The 17921-nt window shown below is 36.1% G+C and overlaps 1 protein-coding gene across 6 annotated transcripts in view; it reads left to right on the forward strand.

Moving 5' to 3' along the window:
• Positions 1-2428: 2428 nt before the first annotated feature.
• The window catches only part of RSU1 (Ras suppressor protein 1), an 84580-nt gene continuing 69087 nt past the window's right edge, over positions 2429-17921 (forward strand). For 2 of the 6 annotated variants that reach the window (XM_088150456.1, XM_088150455.1), the window contains exons 1-3: positions 2429-2584; positions 4627-4743; positions 11755-11805. In XM_088150456.1, the coding sequence (XP_088006582.1) occupies positions 4635-4743; positions 11755-11805 (160 nt within the window). In that variant the 5' untranslated portion in view covers positions 2429-2584; positions 4627-4634. Of the gene's footprint in view, positions 2585-3151; positions 3384-4626; positions 4744-11754; positions 11806-17921 lie in introns of all 6 variants that reach the window. The other 4 variants (XM_088150452.1, XM_088150453.1, XM_088150451.1 and 1 more) reach the window with 4 other exon arrangements.

Raw genomic sequence — 17921 nt, forward strand, 5'->3', positions numbered from 1 at the left:
GCAGCTTACAGAATTCTAATTTTCCTTTACTTCTGTAATACACATTTGGACACTAGAAGTGAGAATTGTGCCATTTAATTTTTGCACCAGATGCCATGCCAGTACAGTATACTTTTCTCAATTATGTTTGTCAGTGCTTGAAGATACAATAAATCAGTTTGTTTACCTGCATAGCTATTAGATGAGACGCTTAACTATTACTTTCGCATTCCAGTACTTAGAAAGCTGTTACACCTTTTATCCAACCTAAACATAAAGCCAGAAACTCAGATATGATTGATTCTTAACAATAGCAAAAATTTTGAAAATTCATTAACTAAATGAACTTGATTTGTTTGCAACAGCCCTTTGAGAAAAGTCCCTGCCCTGCAAGTTAAGTTATTATAGAGGAGTGTTTCTCAACCTTGGCAACTTGAAGATGGGTAGACTTCAACTCCTAGAATTCCCCAGCCAACATTCTGGCTGGGGAATTCTGGGAGTTGAAGTCCACCCATCTTCAAGTTGCCAAGGTAGAGAAACATTATAGAGGCAAAGTGAATGCCAGTAAGAAATTGTTTGTCTTCACATAAGCTGGCTTATTCAATGAAACACCAATGCTTAAATTGAATGGGATGTGAGTAATGGAGCGTGTAATCTACATTCTGCCCTGTGTAAATTGGTTGAAAGGAGAATCAACATTAGAATTACTTATGTAGATGTTCACTTATAAAAGGAAGTCCTGACTTACCAACCTTTTAGAATGTTTGAGTATCAACAAATATATGGAAGGGGGGGTGAGATCAGAAAGAAATCAGAAAGAGATCCAGAGTCATCTGGAGTCCAAAAACATGTTTTGAAAACAATGTTACTGAAGACTTTTAGGGAATTCAGTTGTCTTAAAATAAGAGAACAAGTTTAAAATAATAAAGCACAGGATTAAAAAATGGGTTCTTCTCAGAAAGTGTGATGGAATATAAATCTGACCCTGGGAATGGATAAGGGATGAACAAACAATTAAGGGAGGAGTTTCAGAAAAGATTACTCAGTCTTGGGAGAGAAGAAAGCATGAGAAAAAAACCCAACATAACCTCACATTGATTTTGTTTGGTGCAAGATGGAATAGAAATATACTCTGGCAGGTTTTCAAGATTCTGTTATTATACCTACAACAATAAAAGCATCCCTGAAATCTTGTTTCTTGAGCTTGCCTGCCTTGAAGGACTGACACAATGGAGAGCAGCAAAAAGCAGAGTTGCCCACAATTTAAGAACAGCACGATACCATTTTCTATGCTGAGCATCCCAGAACAAGAATTAGTAATTACATTTATATCCCACCTTCACCTTCTTTATTTTCCCTAATGTTATCCCCATGACAACACTGTGATGTAGGTTGGGATAAATGCAATTGGCTGCAAATCACCCAGTGAGTTTCACAATAGAGCAAGGAGGGCTTTGAAATGGGTTATTTCTGGTCCAACACTACACCATAATGTCTACCTCCCCCAACCAGCATGGAGAGCTACTGAATATAAATGTGACTCATTTCTGAGAAAACATAAATAGGATTGTATTGTTAATTGACTTGGAGTCATAACTGTGTGGTTCATATTTGTAGATGATACCAAACTGGATAAAATCCAAAGCAGACTGTAAAGCTGCAGGAAGATGTCTCTAAAATTCATATATTTTCAGCAAAAGGCTAAATGAGAGTCCCTGTAAATGCAAAGTTTATTCTTAATAAATAAATAAAATCCTATTTTTACATGGAAGTTCACTGTGAACCAGTCAGGGAAAAAAAGAAAAACTTGGTTCCATAATGACAGCAATGATAAAGTAAGGAACAACAATCAGATCTGCATACCCTGGGTCCTAAAATTTCAAAGGCCAACTGAGCCATAAAGAATGTGATGACTGAGTTGTATTCTATTACTTGCCTGTTAGTTTATCAGAAAATAAAAAAAAAATAAACGGATGTATTTTTCCTTATTCCTCATCTTAATTTTGGGATACCCGTTTACATCAGCAACAAGGATATACTAACGGTCTAACCTATTTTCCTAGCGTTCACAGACAACGGAGTACAATAAGCGTGTGTGTAAGAGAGAAACAGAAACCATTTTCAGTTTGGCTGCATTGCCACTTGCACATGTAAATTACCCCCAATGTCGAACTTTCCTGCACACTCCACATTTTTTCAGTTCGCCCCATTTTCCAGAATAAGTTTGCAAGCACTCCCAGCAGCAGACCCGAAACCCCTCCGGTCCTCAACCTATTGGGCCGCTTTTGAGACCTTCCCACCAATAGCAGCCGTCCAAAGGTAAAGAGAACTTTGGGATTGGATAGCCGCCGGCTGCACATTCCGAGCGGTGGGCGGGGCCTTTGCTCTCTCAGGCGATTCGCCTTACTTGGAGCGGAGCGCGCCCGATTCCCCTGAGCCCCCTCCTTCTCGGGCGCTGAGTATTGAAGCGCCTGCGCACTTCGGGGAAGGCAATGACGGGACCTGACGGCGGGAGGCGGCCCTTCGGCAGGGTGTGTGCACTGAAGTCGGGATCTCGGCTGCTTCCCCACGTCCGGCGCTTCCGATCCTGTGGTCGCTCTTCACGGTGAGTTGCTGTGCCCCACCTTAAACCGGGAGGGGGGGGGGAAGTGAAAATTGCCTCAGACTCCCCCCCATCTCTCCCCCCCCCCCGGGAGAAGCCTCTTGTGGTGCGTTAGCCGCTGAAAGTATGAACGGATGGCCTCGCCCAGGACAGAATTGCTTTCGGAGGGCAAGCAGTAAAAAGCAGGCAGTAGTCAACAGGTGTAGCTGTCCCCATCCCTGGCTCCTGTGGTGAGGAAGAAAGGCTTACCTATGGATTTCTGCCTGGGTTGGAGCTGTATTAAGGAAGGGGTTTCGCCCCGTTCTTCAAAAGTTCCTGTCGGCGCCCCATCTGAGAGGTTGCCTCTTTTCTCTTCAGGGTTGAGGGAAAAGTTAGTTTCCACATTTCTCTTTCTTCCTGGTAATGATAGGACTGATGATGGCCAGTTATGTATGTAAGATATGGGCTTGGTGGCACTATTCTTTGCCTTTATGTGTTGATGTATGGCATGCATTCATTGAGGTGACTTGACATGCCCGCACTCTTGTTATAAATGCTTCTCAGTCTCTCTTGGGATTTCACCTCTTCCAGCAATCCTTCTTCCTTTTCTTTCTCCTTTCTTCCTCCTCCTCCTCCTCCTCCTCCAACTATTCCTGCCCTGCAATTGGATGTTGGGTGTTGGTCTCCTGAGAGAGATGAAAACAAAAGTGATGTGAGTTTTGCATGACTCTTCCCAAACTGTTTGAGAAAACGTGTTCTCGCCCCAGGAGATGGGAAAGTTGCATCCACTTTTATAATTCAATGGATACTTGAGTGGCTCCAGGTAGGTTTCTGAAATTTCCTCAAGGTAGTTCTATTTATTAACCTACCTTAGTTTTTCTTACACACCTAAAAGTAATAATATATTAAAACTTGTTTGCCACCTGACTCTCAACAACTCTGTGTCTTCCTTTTGCCTTGAGATTTGATGGTTTGATATTCCTATACCCACTCATTAAAATAAAACTATGATGGCTAAGTGAAAAGACCACATGGCTGGAGGCACACATCATGCTAAACCATGGTTTGATTATTGTGTCTTGTAGACCAAACCATAGTTGGTTGGGTGGATACAACATGCTAAACTACATGTTTTGGGGAAACCGCTTCCTGTTCTGGACAATTGCTGCTGAAACACAAAGATCAGAAAAGTGGGATGTTCTGGAGAAAAACCAAATGCTGTGGTGCTTGATTGCTCTGTTTTGTACATCTGTAGAGAGCCAGTTTGGTGTAGTGGCTAAGGCATCAGATTACAAACCGGGAGACCATGAGTTGTAGTCCCGCCTAGGCACAAAGTCAGCTGGATGCCTTGGGCCAGTCACTTTCTCTCAGCCCTACAAAGGATGCAATGGCAAACCACTTCTGAAAAACCTTGCCAAGAAAACTGCAGGAATTTGTCCAGGCAGTCTCCAAGAATCGGACACAATTAAATGGATTAAAAACAAAAATTCCATCACTTGTTGCCTGATAATTTAATTGCAAATGGAGGGAACCCTTTTTTATCTAAAACAGATGGTCTATCACTGTAGTTTGCAGCCCCTCATCTATGATCTGTATATTTATGCAAGTAAATTTATGGTGCTTTGGCAAATTTAACAGTTAACATTAATAATCACTTTGGTGACTTCCATGATTAGGGAAAAAATGTATCTTACTTTTTGAGTACATGTGACTTTTTAGTACATCACAAATGCATATCAAGAGGCCCCAGGATAGTGTATCAAAACCTTGGGTACAATTTCTCCAAGAATTGCTGCTAACTTGTAGTTTTTAGAATTACAGTTTAGTCAGAGAGGGAACTTATTAAATGCATAAGGTATAAACTTACATACTGTAATTAATATACTTCTATTTATTTTAGTTTTACATTATATTAAATTTCCTTTGGCTCTGCCAAATGCAATTCTCAGCATGAAAAATCTTGTGCATTCTTGGGGTAGATAATTGGAACTAACTTACCATAAAAATGTCTGCTTCTTGCTGGTTGTGATTACTGTATTTTTATTCTTGCACCCTGTTTGTTTCAGTTTAGACCATGTCAAAATCCTTGAAAAAGATCGTAGAGGAAAGCAGGGAAAAAAATATATTGGAGGTGGACATGTGTGAGCGTGGCATATCAAACATGTTGGATATACCTGGTTTATGTAAGTATTTTGCTGCCTTTCTCATCTTAGTGCTAGTTTAATCATTTCTGCAGGCATAAATGTGTTTCCATAGGGACTTGATAGGTAAAGTACAGATTATCTTCCAAGGATAGTAATCTTGGAAAATGTTTGACTGTCTGATATATTTGAATGATACAGTACCTTCCTTTTATTGTGTAGTTTTTCCTCTTGGTCACACTTTTGGTGAATCAGTCTTGAGAGCTGCTGTTGTACAATAGCAAAGACTATGAATTAGGAAGCTTCAGTTTCAAAACTTAATTTGTCCAGGAATTCAACAGGTGGCACAAATAAATAAACCTCTTTCCTCATCAGGTCTTGAGTGTGATATGGCAGTAAGTATATATTGCTGCACATTCTTATTACATAAGCATAAAGATTACTTTGATATGTATATGAATGCCTTCTACATAGATACACATTTAATTATTATTAATAATAATAGTTGTGATGATTTTACATCTAGGATTCAAGGCAGCATGCCCCTGGATCCTGGTTTCCAGGAAATAGGAAAATAAGGCTTTAGACATTATGCCTTGCTTGTGAGCTTCCAAGGACATCTGGTTGGCCATTATGGGAAACAGTATATTAGACTAAATAGGTATATGATTTGATTCCATAGAGCATTTGTTTGTTTGAGATTATTAAAAAAAAAACAGATTCACAACCTGAAGGCCAAAGTTCACATCCATTCCTTCCCTCAAAAGCCTTTAATACCTTTTCCATGTTGGATTTATCATGAGAAATCATTATTTGCTATACTTAAATAGTTTAATTTATTTAATTTTTTCCCTGTCCTAATCTACTTCTACCCACCTACTTCTAATTTTGGGAATGTGGCCCCCGGCATACCACTCAAAAACCAAGTGTGACTTGCAGTCTCATAAAAAATTGCATATCTTGGTCTAAAAGGTCTTTATAAACCAAACAAAAAAAAAATTAGGTTGAGTTCAGAGGGTTTTTTCCCTACTGCCAACAAGACTATTTCTAAGCAGAGTTTGGCTCAGTACACTCTGGCTATATGCTAGATTGAGAATTTGTAAAGAAAATATACAACAAATTAATAAAATAAACAAATAATAAACAAATCAATTTGTTATTATTGGATAATGTCTTTGATGGAAATAGCTTCATCAGAGATACTTTTTCAGGCTTAAATATAAACTCATGGGATGACATTCAGTATTCTCCGAACAGACATACTTGCTCTTTTTCCTGTACAGCCTTTGTACAACTTCTTCTACAGTCTCTTTTGCTCTAGCAAGTCCCTAAACAACTGGAACAGATGTGGAAGAAGAACTGTTCCACTAGCTGATTCTTTTTTTCTCAACAAACATATACCATTGGAAGCCATCCATGACTCACAGCAGAATTAAAAAAAAAAAACATCCCTTGCCCTCCCCCATATTTTATACGTTTACTTCTGTGTATTTTGAACCATGCTTTTTGTGTCCTCTCCACTGTCATTCTGTTGCTGACTTTGTCTTTTGACAGTGCTCTAACATCTGGATATGAATACATTTAGCAAGACACAGTACTCTTTGCATTTGCTCCAATGTATTAAAAGCAAAACCGGGAAATGTCCTTTAAACTCAAATTAGACATCTCATAACTCCCTTGTAGTTTAAATCAAGAAAGTATTTATCCAAAAGGAAGATGATTTTTTTTCTCCAAATAATTTATCTTTAAATGAATCAGTTACCTTAGATTTATGGAGATGGTAATAGAAGCAAGAATGTTCTTAATATGACTTACAGAAGTAGTTCAAGAAATTTCAGTCATCGAAATATTTCAAATCATCAGGTGACTTTACAAAAAATCCAGTTGATTAAAGTAGTATTCTTTATAAAACTATGATATCCAAAGTTTTTTGAGGAAAAAATCCTCATAATTGTTGGGTGAAATAAGAGAAGAAAGCAGTATGTACACTGTCTTTTACTGAGAATGAAAGGCAGGACACATGTCATCCAATAAAATATCTATATGTGACTTTCTGATATTTCATGTTTATGTGCTTGAGTGTAATCTGATCTGTTGCTAGCTTCTAAAGAAGCCAGCCAGCCAGCCAGCCAACTTGGGTAATATGTGTCTGTTCTTTCTCCTGCTTTCTTTCTCTCTCTCTTTAATTATCTTTCCAAGGGCAGGAATATATCAGTTTCATGATAGAATAACTTCATATTCTACTTCTGGTGCTAAGGATTAAAAGATGAAAAAATACCATATTGGCTAAGACCTTTCTTTAATCTTCTTTTATAGCATGTTCTGTGAATGGAACATAAATTAGTAATGATTTTCCTGACTAGAGAAATCAGGACGAAAAAAATCTCTTTTGTAGATTAGTAACCTATCCCCTGAATCTTCAGAGACAGACAAATTTTAACTTTGTGCTAATTATGTCATAATTAATTCAGAGCTGCTGTAACAGGCTTTCTTTTTCATGATGTGACATTAGTGAAGTGGCAACACCTGTCTCAAGAGTTCCCTTTGTCTGAAACATTAAATTATCCAATCAGAAATTATCATATTGCTTAATAATGCCAAAGATGTTTAAGTTATTTATTAGTGTAGTGCAAGGCAACTTATTAGGCAGCTGCTGCACTTCAGTTCCCACTGTGGCATTTGGTTAATTAGATAGCAGTTCTAGCTAATGTCTAGACCACATGGGAAAAGAGTTAACTCTTCTTGACCAGAAGAAAATTAAAATAGTGTCAAACATGGCATCTATTTCTCAGCTATTTAAAGAAAAATCATGAAGCAGAATATACTGATTTGCTTTCAGGAGCAAGTATCTTCAGCTTGGTAGAAAGCACAAATGACAGTGCTCAGATTCTTGTTCCACTATTTACTTTCTGCTGCAGTTTCAAGGCAGGAAAGAGAAAGAAGAAAAGAGTTGCAAGATTGTGTTTCCAAGAGACAAATTCTGCCCCCAAAATTAAAATTTGTATCAGGATGGTAGTTTTCAGGATTGAAAATTAAGCTTAGATTGCATGATTTTTCTCCATCATTCAAATCCTTAGTTTCAATACACTGTTGGCTGCAGCCTTTTTTTTTTTAGTAAAATAGATCATAGGTACCGTGTGTGTACAGACACTCACACTTAAGTATAGCCATTCCTGGATTGTGAAAAGGCATAATTCAGCTTTCTTTAGCAGGTAAAGCTAGTGAAGCTCGCTAAATAGGTAATTGGGGAAAAATGACAATTTGCATTAAACACTGATGAAGAATTGAAACAGTACATGATATTTTCTCATAAGAAATGGAAGTGCTTAACTGTTTGCAGTACTGCAGAATTTGTTGCCTTATTGCTTTGAATTATTTTCTTGAACAGTGGTTTGTAGTGTTTATTTGAACTGGATAAGATTGCTATATAAAGGCTTTGATAAAATATATATATATATATTTAATTTCATCTGCTTGCTTTAATATTAAAAAAGTAAAGCTTCTTTTAAATTGAGTTCCACGACTTGTGATCAAGTGAGCTAATAAATGGTGTAAATTAAATAAACCAAGTACATAAATAAAGGAAAGGAAAATCTGTGGCATACGCCTCTGGCAACTTTTTTTTTACACAAGCTTCATCAGTAATGAATTGATCTATGCTCAATTTCCTTTTTTTAAAAAAATTGCATTTGCAGAAAAGCATTATTTGCTGGTTATCTTGTTTATGACAATTGTATCTAAGATAAACCAGGATAGTTGATGGACACTATAACTACCATTTTGAAATGTATACCCAACTTGATTGGGCAACAGATACAGCTTAGAAGTAAGAGTGCTGCAATGTGTTCTGTGCCCCACCCAGGCAAGTCCCCTGCTAATGCAGTTCCTTTTTTTTTTTTTTTTTAGGCAATCATGTGGCAAATGCATTGTCTATCCTGGGTCTTAATCTCATTCCTGCTTGTTGTGGTTAAGTAACCACATATTTTTATCAAAGCTTCACATGTAACCTAAAAGAGGTTTCCTAGTAACATTAATAGCAATCATTTTTACCACTAAAACAGAGGACTGTCTTTAAATAGCTTAGAAATAGATGCCATGTTTGACACTGTTTTAATTTAAAACAGAGGAAAAAATGTCTAATGATAAACTGGACCCTGCCAATCGTGTGCCCCGAATGTTGAACTGTAGGTCTCATCATTTCTTGTCATGATGGCTGAGGATCAGAAATTCAAGGCTGGCATATACTGTTATTTTCTTTTTTTATTAATTTCAGTGATTGAGTTTTGAGATTACTGAACAAATATCTATTTAAGTAACAAAGCTAGCAAACTTCACTGTTCGTATAAATCTTTATACAAAGTTCTGATAGTAAATATTGACATGAACTGTGTGAAATTCTGCAAATGGCTACACAGAAGAAACTCATATTGAGTTCAGTGGATTTTACTCCCACGTAGGCATGTATGGGTTTACAGCCAAACTCTAATCCATGGAGACCTTGTCTTGAATGCTAGTATTATTAATTTAATCCCAGGAAGGATAGTTACATCTTGAATGTCACATTCTGTATGTGAACATGCTCGGTAACTAGTTCCTGAGCGTGCTAAAAGAACAATGGGAATTTTTCATTTGATTTTATAATATTTAGAGCACGTTCTCTATCAAAACAATTTATTTCACAAAGCAGCAAACAGTAAAATATAAAATGTCTAAAAAAAACCCATTAAACAATATATAAAATGAATCTGAATAGAAACATAATAAAACATTGATAAAAGTACAGAATCTAAAGTTGCAGAAAATAGGATTAAAGGCCACATAAGTAAATAAATTTAAGATTAAAAATATTTTCCACTAATGCAAAAAAAAAAATCTGTTTATATTCTAAGTTGAAAGAAAATATGATTAAAAGGGTGGTAAAGCAACCACAGCATGTCATCCAGAGATGCTTTTAGGGATCAGGTAGCAGTGGGAAAATAATATTTAAGGTCTTGTCTGAAAACCTGAAGAGCGTTAAAGATTTATACTGGTACGTTGATATGGGCCAGTGAAGATTCCTAATATAATATAGTCACACCCCCTCTTTCCAGGTAATACTCTGTTGTTATTTTTGATATAATAATGTGCACTCTTTCAAAGGAGATAGCTGAAAGTCCAGAAAGGAGATGTACAGAGTCAGGTACATGGCCTTGAAGCAATTTTTTTTTTTAAAAAAACTGATGTGTAAACAAAGAGGACAGAAACATCCCTTAAGTCCTGGAAAGGGAGGTAGTATTAAGAGGAGTCTTGGGATGACTCTTCCCTGTCTCACAGGGAGGGGAGGAGATGCACAATCAGATTTTCAAGAATCTTTTATTATATGGTAGGATATAGTTTTGGTTGTCCTGTGGAGTGTGTTTCCTGATCTGGTCTATTTTGAAGGATGGACAAGAGAGTTACATGGATTGCCCTGATAGCAGTGGCTTGCTAGAAGGCTCCAAAGAAACCTTGTTCAATTCAGAATGCTGGGGTTATAGTACTATTGAAAGAGATATTGCAGCATTACTCCTTGATAACATACTCTACTAATTACTTACTTTTAATATATGAATGGGCTATGTCCATAAGCATATACATAAGCAAAGATTGTGAAAAGTAGAAGTAGGGACAGTCCAGTAAGAGTTTTATATTATGGATACTACAATGAAACTTATTTCTGAGTAAATATGCATTGTGACATGCCATTGAACTGGATATTCTTCAATGAATTTTTCATTGATTTTCTTATTTAGGGCATTGAAAATACATTTTTTAAAAATTATAACAAGTAGCCATAGACTTTAGCTACACTTTTTTCAAAGGTGTAAACATGTCATTTTCCCCTCTATTTTTTTTTTCTTTTTGACCTACATGAGTTTTACAGTAACAGCATAAACTCCTCTTTTCCTTTCTAAAAGTGAGGCACTGAATTAAAAATGACTCTAGGATGCCATCTTGTGGACCTGAAGACATAGTTTAGTGTAGCTTACCCATTAAAGATGTTGTCTAGTAGTTCCAATTACATTTTTTCTTCTCCTTATAGCTCAATCTCCCTGTTATTCTTTGTTTAGTCTTAGGAATTAATCATTTAATTGTGAGATACTAACAGAGATTTTTCCCCAAGGAATCAAATTCTTCTTCAGAAATGTTTTGAGTTGCCAAGAATGCAAAGTAGTTCTTCTAATGTAGTCTGTAGTGCAAACGGCAATGATAATTTATTCTTTTACAACCTGTTAGCAATCTTGAAAGGCACAGATGTCAAGCTAACATTAATTGAGACCTACTCAAGTATATAAACATAGTAAAGCATCCTGTCTTTAATGTTGTAATGTCTTATAGTTAATTAGTTAATTTTTAAGTTGCTTTATAGATGCTTTATCATGGCAGGCTGCTTTGTTTGTCACTCCTCACCATTATTACTGTTTTTCCCTTTCTCCATCTCATCCCCAGAGTCCAACCCAAATATGTGCTTCCTCTGCAGGTTAGATAATTATTGTTATGTAAACATTTAAGTTGATCCAGTTTATTCTTTGTGAGCTTTGTTGAGTCTTTCAAATGCAGCTATTCTATTTTTGTACTTAGTTGAACATTAGTATGAAATAAATCATAAAAAGTATATAAAACATGTACTTAAGACAAATATATATCTGTATTTTGGTTAAAATATATTTTTAAAAGATGCACAAAATAAACTTGGGTAGATTGGGCATGGACTGGAAATAGATTGCTTATCATTATGTAAATGAGTCATAATTTAAAACTTTAAAATGAAATGAAATAAAATAAAAACTAGGCAACCTAGTTCTGTGAAAAGTATTATAGACTTATGCTAGTCAAACCTACCACACAGAATAGGTCTTTAGGTAAAGTCTACAATATTTTTTATTTAAATCTTGCTAGGAAAGTATGTAAGAATATGTTCCAGCCAGTTCTTAAGATACTTTCTGCTTCTTTGTAATTCTAGTATAATTTTATTACACTAGAATTTATTCATTCCTTATTTTTCATTCCTTATTTTTCTCTCTTTATTTACAGTCACTCTGTCACATATCACACAGCTGGTTCTCAGTCACAACAAGCTGACCTGTAAGTACATTTCTAAATATTTCATTTCATTCCTGATAGAAGAGAATATATGTAGCTCAGGGTTGAACTGTGGAGTCCTTGGTGCTCTCTGAGCTTGGTGGTTTGCTTGCAGACATTTCATTACCCAATTAGGTAAAGTCATCAGTGCTGGTAAATTTGGGGTTTGCTCCCTGCTTATATTCAGTAGCTTGCCCTGCCACTGTTGATGGGGGTGTGGTTTTCTCCCTGGTAGTTCTTTGATTAGGATATTGTTTCCTGCTTGATTGTTTGTCTGGTGTTAATCCCTGCTTATCCTGGTGTTGGTTATCTGGCTACCCCAAGAGGAAAGAACAGGAGTAATCTACAACATAGAGTGTAAGGACTGTAACAGCCACTATGTAGGACAGACAGGCAGAAGACTAGCAGAACGCATCCATGAACATCAACTAGCAGTCAAGACCTGATGAAAACTCACAACACATGGATAGACTCAGCCATAGTTTTAACTGGAAAACTGTGAGCATCTAGACCAAGCTAAATCCAAAAATGCTAAGGAATTCCTAGAAGCTTGGCACTTAGACAAATAAGCCATCAGTAGGCCCATAGAGATAAACCATATTTACATCCCATTCAAAAGGGACAATAAAAAGCTAAGAAGGAAGCAAAAAGACCAGAACACATCCTCTCCAGCAACCAACACCCATATAAGCAGGGATTAACAGGAGACAAACAATCAGGCAGGAAATAGGGTCTAATCTGGTAGGTTGAGAGATTCTCCAGAGTGGTCTGATATGTTTCAGTTACTTATTTATTTATTTGAATAGCTGTGATGGCTTCTGAGTTGTATGTTTTGTTGAACAGTTTATCATATTTGTACTGCATAACTATTCATATTTGTTGAATTTTGAGACTATTAGTATTGTTTTATTAGTGCTTGAACCATACATTTCTATTTTAATGCAGTGTTCTGTGACTAGAAGATTATTTTTTGTTATTTAAACGTAATATATCTTGTGATTATAACAAATCTCTTAAGATAATACTGTATTTGCATGTGTATATAATATGCAAAATGTTATTTTAAAAACTCAAACTGTTGACACTGATGTGTGTGTAAACACATAAACACAGTTTTAAATATATTATGGTGTAAATGTGCACTGTTCCTAGTGTCTAGTTCTCTGTACAATTAGAATCGGTGTCTTTGCCATCAAGCCTCATTTAGAAGCACTCAAGCACGTTATTTTGTTGTTCTTCCATGAATAGAGCGTGACTGTGCATCAGGGAAGCCTTCACATGCAGTGCTCTACAAACAAGCACTCATTGTCAGCTCGACTAGGGAGAGCAGACCAAGAAATCAACTCCACCAGAAGGCTAAAACTACTTTTTATTGAGATTGGCTATAATAAAAGAAACTTGCAAGTCAGATTGTGTGGTATCTCTTTGTATAGTTCACTTAATTAGGGAGGTATCTGTCTGAGTTTCTTCAAACAGACAGAGTTTGTCTGTCTGTTGTGGACTTAAATATGTTTTACCCCTTGACGTTCTGCCAGCAGAATTTGCATATCTCCATCAAGGTCATCTTTCTTACTTTCTACACTTATACATAACTAGATAGTGCATGGTTCAGGATAAGGTGGAAGTCTTTGGGTGTACAGTGATGTATAGCTTTACATATGAAGGCTTCTCTGCTGCAGGCAGTCACACTATATTTGTGTGTACTATATAGAGGGGAGGGTTTGTTTATCATTGCTTCCATAGAAAGTAGTACACACAGACACATGGGCTTTAGAGAAAGATATATTTTGATCTTATTTAGAAAAAGGGATGCAAAAACATATTATTTGTGGTAAAGAGACTGGGGATTATGTAATGGTTGACTGTGATTTTTACATCACAGAACAAGGAGATACCTGAATGGAAGGAATGTTTTCTTCCTTTTGATTGTCACTTTGCTGAAGTGGCAACCATTATCATAAGTTCATTGGGTAGTAAGGATTAGAGCAGGATGAGCAACTTCTCAAGGGGAGGGGCTGAAATTCAGCTTGTCAACATCCAGGAAGCCATCCAGTAATGTGTAGTATCACTAGAAATAATGGATATGAAAATATTTAACTTGTTTTCCTATCTTAAAGAGATGTTAAGCAAGAATTACCTCCTAGAAACTTTCTGTTCACATTTCTGCTAAAAGAAACATTTTGCTACTGAGTTTCAACAGCACAGCCTTGGTGCTGGCAGAACCACAGATGAAGTGCTGAGGCCATATGCTGTCTGTGGGCTTCCCATTTCTGGACTATGTCAGGGTACTTATTAGATATTCCATATTTCCATTCTATAAGGATCCTCATGCTGGTGCACATCAATTAAAAGGTTGGCAATGTAGGTCATTTGCCTAGGTGATAAAAATAGTCTTAGTTCTACATCCCAGGCAAAATTAAAATTCCCAATATGTTGACTTATGTTGCAACTTCTCTGTCATCTTTATGGAAACTAGTTGCATTTTTAAGTGTTTTAATATAATAATTCTAAGTTGTACTTTTGAAATTTCTATGCTTTTGTAAGGCTCATGGAAAAAATTGTTGCAAGATGGACTGCAGTCCAGGTAAACAGTAAATAAAAATAAATAGTATGTCTCACCATTACTAAAAGACTGGATTTCAGTTTTCTTATTTGTCACATTTGGCATTCTTGACCTAATCCCTTAAAAAGATACAATTAATTGTCTGAGCAGATTGTTATCAAAATGACTTGGGAAAACAATGTCAGTGACACTTGATATGCTTCACTAAGGTCATATTAGCATCTCAAACTAGTTTTCTGGCTTATAAATGAGCACGCCTGCTTTGTTGTTCCACTGTTTATAGTAAATATGTCCATTTTCCAGGTGGTAAATTATTCATGAAAGGTAAACAGATGTCCAGTGTTTTCCACAGTTAGTGTTTGCAGTTCTGTCAGCCTGACAAAAACCAGCAAAACTATGTCACTACAGTAAGTCAGTGTCTTGCTTTCAAATTTTGCTACCACTTCACCATTTTATTTATATTATTCTTAGCGTGATTTTCACATTTCTGTCAATAAACTTGTCAAATGTAGGTATACCTGTATTCGTTTCATACACAGAAGAGCTGAGAATACTGTGATTATATGCATCTGTGATTTAAGAAACATGAAAACTGCAAGGGTTACCAAAAACAAAACAAAACACATTAGCAACATACTTAAATTGTTATGTAAATGTGAGTTTGCGTCCTGGAATCTTGGCTAGGTATTGAGTGAAATTTGGTTATTAGAAAGATTAAAAGCATATAAAGATATAAATACTTTGGTTATGCCAAATATATTTTGTCCTGGAATTTAGAGAGTGCTACAGTACTTCTTTCTGGAAAATTAGTAATCAGACATCCATTTTTTTTTTAACCTTGGGGTCAGTTTGTTTCAACAAGTTTCTTTTGGCTTAGTAGTACTCCTTTCAAAAGTCCTGCTCACTTTTACCCACTTGTATTGGGGCCTATCCCATGTATGGATTGTGTAAATAAGTTACCAGAACTACAAATTGTAAGCTCTGCAAATCAAGGGAAGCATTACAAGGTGAAATATTCAAGAAAGAGATTTTGTAGAATGATTATATTTTTAGAAGAAACTCTTAGAAGGTTTCAGAATGTGTAATTATTTGTTACCCTTCTGCTCAGAATAGCTTAAATGGTTCCTTCCCCTGCATCCATCAAATCTCCATTTATTCCCATAACAGCCCTTTGTGGGCTCAGAGGGAACTGGATAAAAGTTACCTAGTAACCTTCGTGGTTGAGGAAACTTTCTAGGGTAACACTGTAAGCATCATTCCATGCTATAAAATTAACCAAAAATCACACTTCACGTTATATAGAATGAAATAGAGTTGTTTTAACAAGATGGGCGGTGACAAATTTGATATATAAATAAATAAAATAAAAACCTTCCCCAAGGTGATGGCCTTGAGATGTGGTTCTAGGACTCTCAGAAAGTTGACCTACAAACAAAAATAATCTTTTTTCTCTTTCTTAGCTGCTGGAGGTGTTCTGTTAATCCAAATTTCATGTTATTATGTGTTAAATTCTTTTTGTATACAGTATATGCATTTTTCTCTGTACTTTTAAATGCCAGGAGTTTTTTGCTTTTGTTTTTTAAATGTTTTTACTGAAAAATTGCTTCTCTTTTCTCACTGTTTGCTATTTGCTATTATAGGTAGTCCTTGCTTACTAACGATAATTGGGACTGGGAACTCTCTTGATAAGCAGCATGGTCATAAAGCATGACATCATGTGACCGCACCGACTTATGTCAGCAGTTCCAATTGCCATTGTTAGGTGAATCCTGCATGGTCACACATCACATGATCGCCATTTGCGACCTCCTACCAGCTTCCCCATTGACTTTGCTTGTGAGAAGCTGGCAGTGAAGATTGCACATGGTGATCACATGTCTGTAGGATGCTGCGATGTCATAATTGCAATCCCATTGCCAAGCACCTGAATCGCAATCACATGACTGCAGGGACACTGCATTGGCCACAACTATGAGGACCCATTGTAAGTCCCCCTTGTTCAGCACTGACATAACTTCAAACAGTTGCTGAACAAGTGGATCTTAAGCAAGGACTACCTGTATCTTAGTAACAATGTACTCTTGCATTGACTCTGATTAGAAATTGATAATTCTTGCATTTTGAACTTACATAGTTATATTTGATAAAACAACTTTCCCTAATTTACATTTACTAGTTGCATGTACTGATAATGTATGTACCGATGTACTGATAAATTGGAGATATAGAATACCAATTTGCAATAAAACAGTAATAAAAAGAGGACAAAATAAAAATAACTGTAGTGGGTAAAATAACCCCTTTCTTTGCACTATTTGTCACTGATAAATACAGTATAACTTTACAAATGAGATTATATATCTGTTTCTTATTAAGAATAACTTTTAATTAGGGACTTTAGGTAGTTTGATAGTGTTAAAGCAACATATTTATCTAATCTATAAATTTATTGAGATTAACAGTGAAGCATTATTAATACATATGATATTTTTAGAAGGTGATTTTTCTTTGCTTCCTGTAAGTACTGATCACAAAGTGAGTTTAAAAAAAAAATGAAGCATTGCCTAATTTCTCCAGTAGAGGTCACTACTGAGATATATTTTTATACCTCAACTTGGAAACTTTGAAAAACTTGTAACTGGGTAACAGTGCCTTTGTTACAGAATATTTGTGAGGAATAAGGTAAACCAATTCTTTGTACTTTCACAGTCTCGCTTTGAAGCCACACATGGGGGAAAAAATGGCAGATTTGTCTCTGTCGCCACTATCTACAAACAGTATAAGTTATATACCGTAATTGGTTCTGCAACTTTCTAGTAATTTTTCTTTTTTCCGTATGCAAATATGCAAAAAGGAATAAGCTGTAGATAAAGGAAATAGAAGTGGGGGGTTGTGCGTTTGGTTTTTTTTTTACGTATCCATACTTCCCTATTACCCTACACATGCTCGCTTTGACACCATTTTGTAGGGATGTGAAAGTGAAAGATTTTGGTAAGGTTGATTTTAGGTCTATTATTTGTCTGCTTTTAAATTACATATTTTCAGTTGCTTGTAGATATGTTTAGTATTTGCTTTTTAATTAGTGTGTGTTTTTCCCTATTTAGTGGTGTTCTCATGATGTGCTTTTAATATGCTTTGTTTAGGTTTTTTTTTTCTCCTTAGTCTCTGTGAATCACGTTCTGTCCAAAAAATCTGCAAACATTCTTCATAAACAAATAAAAGTGGACTCTTAATTGTGAAAGATCTATTTGGAAGCAACTCAAACCTAAAGCAATAATCCTTTTTCAAAAATGCTATTTTTGCCGTTTTTATATGGTAGGCCTTTACGTATTTCAGTGTGGTATATTTCCTGATTTGTTGAATCTGATCAGCAGGCATTTATGTTAATAGAGGGATGCAGAAGATTCTGTTTTCTTGATATTTCTAGCTTTACCAATCAGGTGATAGGGAAGAACCTGGCCAAAGATTCTGAAATCTGGGTAACATCTGTCTTTTGTTTATTAAGACAGATAAACTTGAAATAAATTAGCTCCCTCTTTTTTCTTTCAGCCCTAGA

The sequence above is a fragment of the Python bivittatus genome, unplaced genomic scaffold (assembly GCF_059951505.1).
Source record: "Python bivittatus isolate LINGU-HERP-01145 unplaced genomic scaffold, Pbiv_v1 ctg000610_np1212, whole genome shotgun sequence".
Lineage (NCBI taxonomy): Eukaryota > Metazoa > Chordata > Lepidosauria > Squamata > Pythonidae > Python > Python bivittatus.